The sequence below is a fragment of the Rhagoletis pomonella genome, unplaced genomic scaffold (genome assembly GCF_013731165.1).
Source record: "Rhagoletis pomonella isolate Grant_MI unplaced genomic scaffold, Rhpom_1.0 Rhpom_scaffold_00003, whole genome shotgun sequence".
Classification (NCBI taxonomy): domain Eukaryota; kingdom Metazoa; phylum Arthropoda; class Insecta; order Diptera; family Tephritidae; genus Rhagoletis; species Rhagoletis pomonella.
In genome coordinates, this window is record NW_023458557.1 from 99414173 (window position 1) to 99419443 (window position 5271).

The 5271-nt window shown below is 32.9% G+C and overlaps 1 protein-coding gene across 2 annotated transcripts in view; it reads left to right on the forward strand.

Moving 5' to 3' along the window:
• The window catches only part of LOC118735949 (gamma-aminobutyric acid type B receptor subunit 1), a 448224-nt gene that overhangs the window by 436717 nt on the left and 6236 nt on the right, over positions 1-5271 (forward strand). The window contains exons 12-14 of one of the 2 annotated variants that reach the window (XM_036466004.1): positions 1490-1697; positions 1768-2024; positions 2141-2278. In XM_036466004.1, coding sequence (XP_036321897.1) covers positions 1490-1697; positions 1768-2024; positions 2141-2278 — 603 coding nt within the window. Of the gene's footprint in view, positions 1-1489; positions 1698-1767; positions 2025-2140; positions 2285-5271 lie in introns of those variants that run through there. The other variant, XM_036466006.1, reaches the window with a different exon arrangement.

Below are 5271 nucleotides of genomic sequence, written 5' to 3' on the forward strand. Positions count from 1 at the left end.
TTAACCATTTTTTTTATGATAAAAGATTTTTTATTGGTCCCCCCATTGCATTTTCTAAGGGCTTTGGAGGACCTATAAAATATAGTTACCATGAAAAAAACAATTGAGTATTATTACTGGGAGTCTTCTGAAGATAAGTAAAGTTTTCCGAATATTGATTTTCAAGAATTCTACACTATTTCTACGAAAAGATGTTTTTTCTCAATATAAAATACATGGAAAACTTTGAGCGCTTTGAGCACTCCCTAAATATTTTTTGATTTCAAAATAAAATAATTGGGGTATATTTTTTTCGATATAGATCAATCCTAGGGTGTGCCGGCATTAAAACTCCAACTTTATTTTTTTGGACCACTCTAATGTACATACAGTGGCGGGTAAATAAATAGGGAGGTGACATTTTAACAAGTTCTAGCAATTTTCCATTTGTTTATTTCAGAGATGGAAAATAATGATTATTTTTTTTTTAATTTTAACTAAAAAATTCAACATATATTTTTCGAGGTTAACCAATGCAATTATCATTACATGAATTTTATTTTTTCGCGCAAAGATAATAATTATTATTGAATTTTATTTTTTATTTAAGAATGATGATTATTTAACAACTCAAAAACTACACTGGCGTGATTTCCGAGTGATCCTTTCCAGAGGTAGCTACATTATAAATGGAATAAGTCCCAAAATATTCAGGCCAAAATTTCAGTTGGTTGCGTTTTTCATAAAATCAGAATTTTTAAGTGGAAAAAAAATCAATAACAATTATTATTTCTGAACGAAAAAATAAAAACCATAAAATAATCATTATTTGTGATTGAAAAAATTCAAGTCAAATAATAAAAATTTTGTCGATCAAAAAAATTTGAAATCATAAAATCATCATTAAATGCTGATTTTTTATTAAAGTATATCTCACTTTACCACATAACAAACCCCATGTAAGTCCGAGTTTCAGACTTTATGAAAAAATTAGGAAAATTCGACAACGTCACATTAACATTTCAAATTTTTTAATCAGGATTTTTATAAAAATTGTTGCTGCTAAAATTGGAAAGCATTTTCTTCCACACAAAGTATATTTCACAATTTCTTATATGCCAAAAGTCAATGGAAGTCTTAGCTACTGCAAGCTTACAAAAATTCAATAATTTTTTAATTTTGAAATTTTCATGAACATTTGTCAAAATTCGCGGAATTTTTATAAATCTTGTACAAAGTCTGAAATTTTACTTATTTACATGGTTTTTTTTAGATAGTGGTCTGTACTCTTATAAAAAAAAAAAATAATAAACATAAAATAAACAAAAGAAAAATAGCTAAAACTCGTTAAAATGTCACGTCACTATTTGTTTGCGCGCCAGCGTACATTTAATAGTGAACACACATAATTGGGCGATTCATTTGCTTCAGCTTTTACCTTAAAAATGGATTATTTTAAAATTTTATTTCCATAACTAAAAGAAGCTTTTACATTCGGCTTCATTTGCAGAAAAAAGTGGAACCATGGAAACTTTACACCATGGTCTCCGGCCTGTTGTCTGTAGATTTAGTTATACTACTCGCTTGGCAGATTTTTGATCCGCTACAGCGTATACTTGAAACATTCCCACTCGAAGATCCCGTATTGACATCCGATGATATTAAAATACGTCCAGAATTGGAGCACTGTGAAAGTCGACACAATTCAATGTGGCTGGGTAAGCAAAATTAATTGAAGAAACTGTACTCGCTAATGCAAAGCGTTCAATTTTTCTCCACCTCTTCTAGGCCTCGTTTACGGCTTCAAGGGTCTAATACTCGTATTTGGTCTCTTTCTTGCCTATGAAACACGTTCGATTAAGGTGAAACAAATTAACGATTCCCGTTATGTGGGCATGAGCATTTACAATGTTGTTGTGCTGTGTTTAATCACAGCACCGGTGGGCATGGTCATCGCATCGCAACAGGATGCCTCATACGCGTTTGTTGCATTAGCTGTGATATTCTGCTGTTTCCTAAGTATGCTGCTGATATTTGTGCCAAAGGTGAGTGGAATATATTCGTGTTTTTATCTAAATTTATTTAGCTGCAAATCTTAGATAGCTTCCGATTGCACTCAATTGCACCAAATGCAATGTAATTTTTTTACTTACTCTAAAAGGTCATTGAGGTGATACGACATCCTAAGGATAAAGCCGAATCAAAGTACAATCCCGACTCGGCTATCTCGAAAGAGGATGAGGAGCGCTATCAGAAAATGGTAACCGAAAACGAAGAATTGCAACGACTGATATCACAGGTATGATGTAGAAATGTGCTAATTACGTGGTTAGACTATTTGAAAAAAACAAAATTTGAACATCGCTGCTATGGGTCTTAAAGATCAATAGATTAAAAAGTCTAGATTGGGATAGCGTGCAAGATAAATCTACCCAACTTTAGGGAAAATGAAAACTTGGATGTTAGTCGGCCATAGGCAGGAGTTTAAATTAACGTATACTGCCGGCAAAAAGTATGGGCACAGCAAATTTTTCAAAATATATGCATTCGATTTTTTTCTAACATTTTTCCGCCAATTTTTTTATAAAAATATGGTTCATTCAACAACAAAAAACATAAAAATATAATACCTAAACTTTGTGCAAAACTCTCGAAAATTAAGCAAATTTTTACGCCAATTTTCAACTTTTCAATCAGATTTTTTAGAATTTTTTCGAGTATGCAGTCCATTAAATTCTAGTAAACAACTGAAATTTCTGAGTTAGTCAAAAATCGCATTGCTTTTTGAGATTTTTTTGTAGAAGCTGTCTTGCATTTTTTTCCAAATAAAGTATTTTCGAAAAGATTTTTTTGTAGAGAAGAAACTGCGTGAAAAAAATGCCGAAAATCAATGATAATTCCTAGCTACATAAAACGTTTACTTTATTACAATAAAATTGATTCGGCTACAAATCTGCATACTCAAAAAATTCAAAAAAATCTGATTAAAAATTTGAAAATTTCAATGAAATTTAGCTGAATTTTCGTGAGTTTTGCACAAAGTTTAGGAATCATATTTTAATTATTTTTATTTTAGAATGAACCATATTATTATATGAGAAATTGGAGGAAAAATATTAGAAAAAAATGTTTGCAAATATTGTGAAAAATTTGTTGTGCCAATATTTTTTGCCGGCAGTGTATGTTAGTTGAGGAAGGAAAAAAAATCCTCAAATGAGTTAAAAAGGATTCGCCTTTTCCTCGTTTTTCATACCAAACTTTAGCAATAAAATCTTTCTTTCTCCACATTAATTGACTTCAAATCGTTGTTTGCAAACGAATCAATTCAACGAATAAATTACTTTATTAAAAAATGTGGCCACAGTGATTGCATTCAATGAATTTAATTCAATTTTCAACAACGTAAAAAATTCGGTGGAAAAAGTAACTCACACTCAAGCTCCACTCGCTTTGCATTAAGGGATCAACATTGACATTTGGCTGTAGAAACGTAGCAGGATGAATGTACGAGTTAATCTATAAACTCATGTCAATGCAACAATTCCCCCACAACACGAAAAACATATCGCTCAGCGTCTTCCAAAGAGACACAACTCAAAATTACACGTTCGTCAGAAAATGAGAAAAACGATTTCTTAGCACATGCTAATCGTATGGGCAAGCAAGACTTAACCTAAAGTTTTTCCAACAAGTTATAACAAAAGTTTGCTCCAGTTTTTGCCGAAAGGTAAATAAAAGCTCTGTGTAAATTTTTGATGCATAATTTCAAAAATGACAAATTTTGCGTTATGCCACTTTTGAAGATCGTGTGCGATTTGTAACTACATGCCGGCACACTGCCCAATTTTTGTTGCGCACTGATTACATTTGCCGGTGCTTCCATTGCAAGCGAAGAATTGTTGCAGCGAAATGGCAGAATTACATTCATCGACATACATACATTAGTATCTATACATTTGTATGAGGCGCTATGTGCATACATACATACCAACATACCATATGTACATAGGAATCCCGAATTGATGCAGTTATTGCTGCATGGCACACAATCAATATTTTTACTGCTCATCAGGGTGCGAATTGACAAATATGGATTACACCGTGTCATCATGTCAAACGCATAAGCGCACGCACACGCAATTTCGAACACACACACACACACGCACGCACATATGCATTCGCAAACAACTACCCTGCAAAAAATGGAACTAATCTTGGATGACTCCGGGAGCAATCGCAACCCTGCAAAAAATGGCATTACTCCGGGAGTAATCGCAAAGGAGCATGCGATACCACTACCACTTTTGATCTCTTTATATGGAATGAACTGATTGCTTTTGTTCGAGCATGCCCTATGAAGAGACTAATTGTTCACCTTTATACCCGAATGGGTATAAAAAGCGACTATCCACTTTTAAAAAATAAAAATAAAAATTTGCTCCAGCTGAGATTCGAACCGGGTGCTCAGTTTTACTCTGTGTGCCATCGCCGCACATGAAATTTCATTTACTAAGTGCGCACATATCATTAAATCGTTAATAGTACCCGTTAGAGATGAGTCGGGGACTAATTGATCTCCAATTATACCCGTAAGGGATGAGTCGGGGACTAATTGATCTCCAATAAATAGTACCCGTATGAGACTAGTTGCGACTAATTAATGCCCAATTGCATGATACAAATATTTAAAGGTAAAACCGCTCGCTCAATTCGTCCGCCATTGGGTTTTTTTTTTTTTTTTTGACGTTTGCTAGCATTTTGAGTTTTCTCTCTCGAAATGATTCAAATGTCAAATAAGTTCGAAATAAACAAATGAAATTTTATCATTTGAAATTTTTTTTATTCAAATATGGGAAAACTTATAAATTTAGAGAAGAAAAATGAGTTGCTGCTTTAACGGCTGCGAAAATTCCGTTGTCCTCTGCAAGCAAAGCAATATGAAGCTTTTTAAGTTCCCGTAATTACTATATAAAGGAAAAAATGGATCGAGGTTTGTGGTGTTATGAAAGGGGATTTGTCAAATTGACCCTATGTATGCTCGGCTAATTGTTTGCCACATCACTTGACTTAATATAAGCACAAGATGGTTCTTTGGAAAAGTACAGTGCCTTTAAGGTACAATATCTTTAAATGTATGCCAAAGTCTTCGATTTAACATGAGGGCAGAAGTTGCTTATACACAATTGCTTACATTTATTTATTTACATACATACATATATATGTATGCACATTCAAACTTTTTTGTTTCGACACAAATATATTTGTTTGGTTTGAGTGAAAATAAAAACAAAC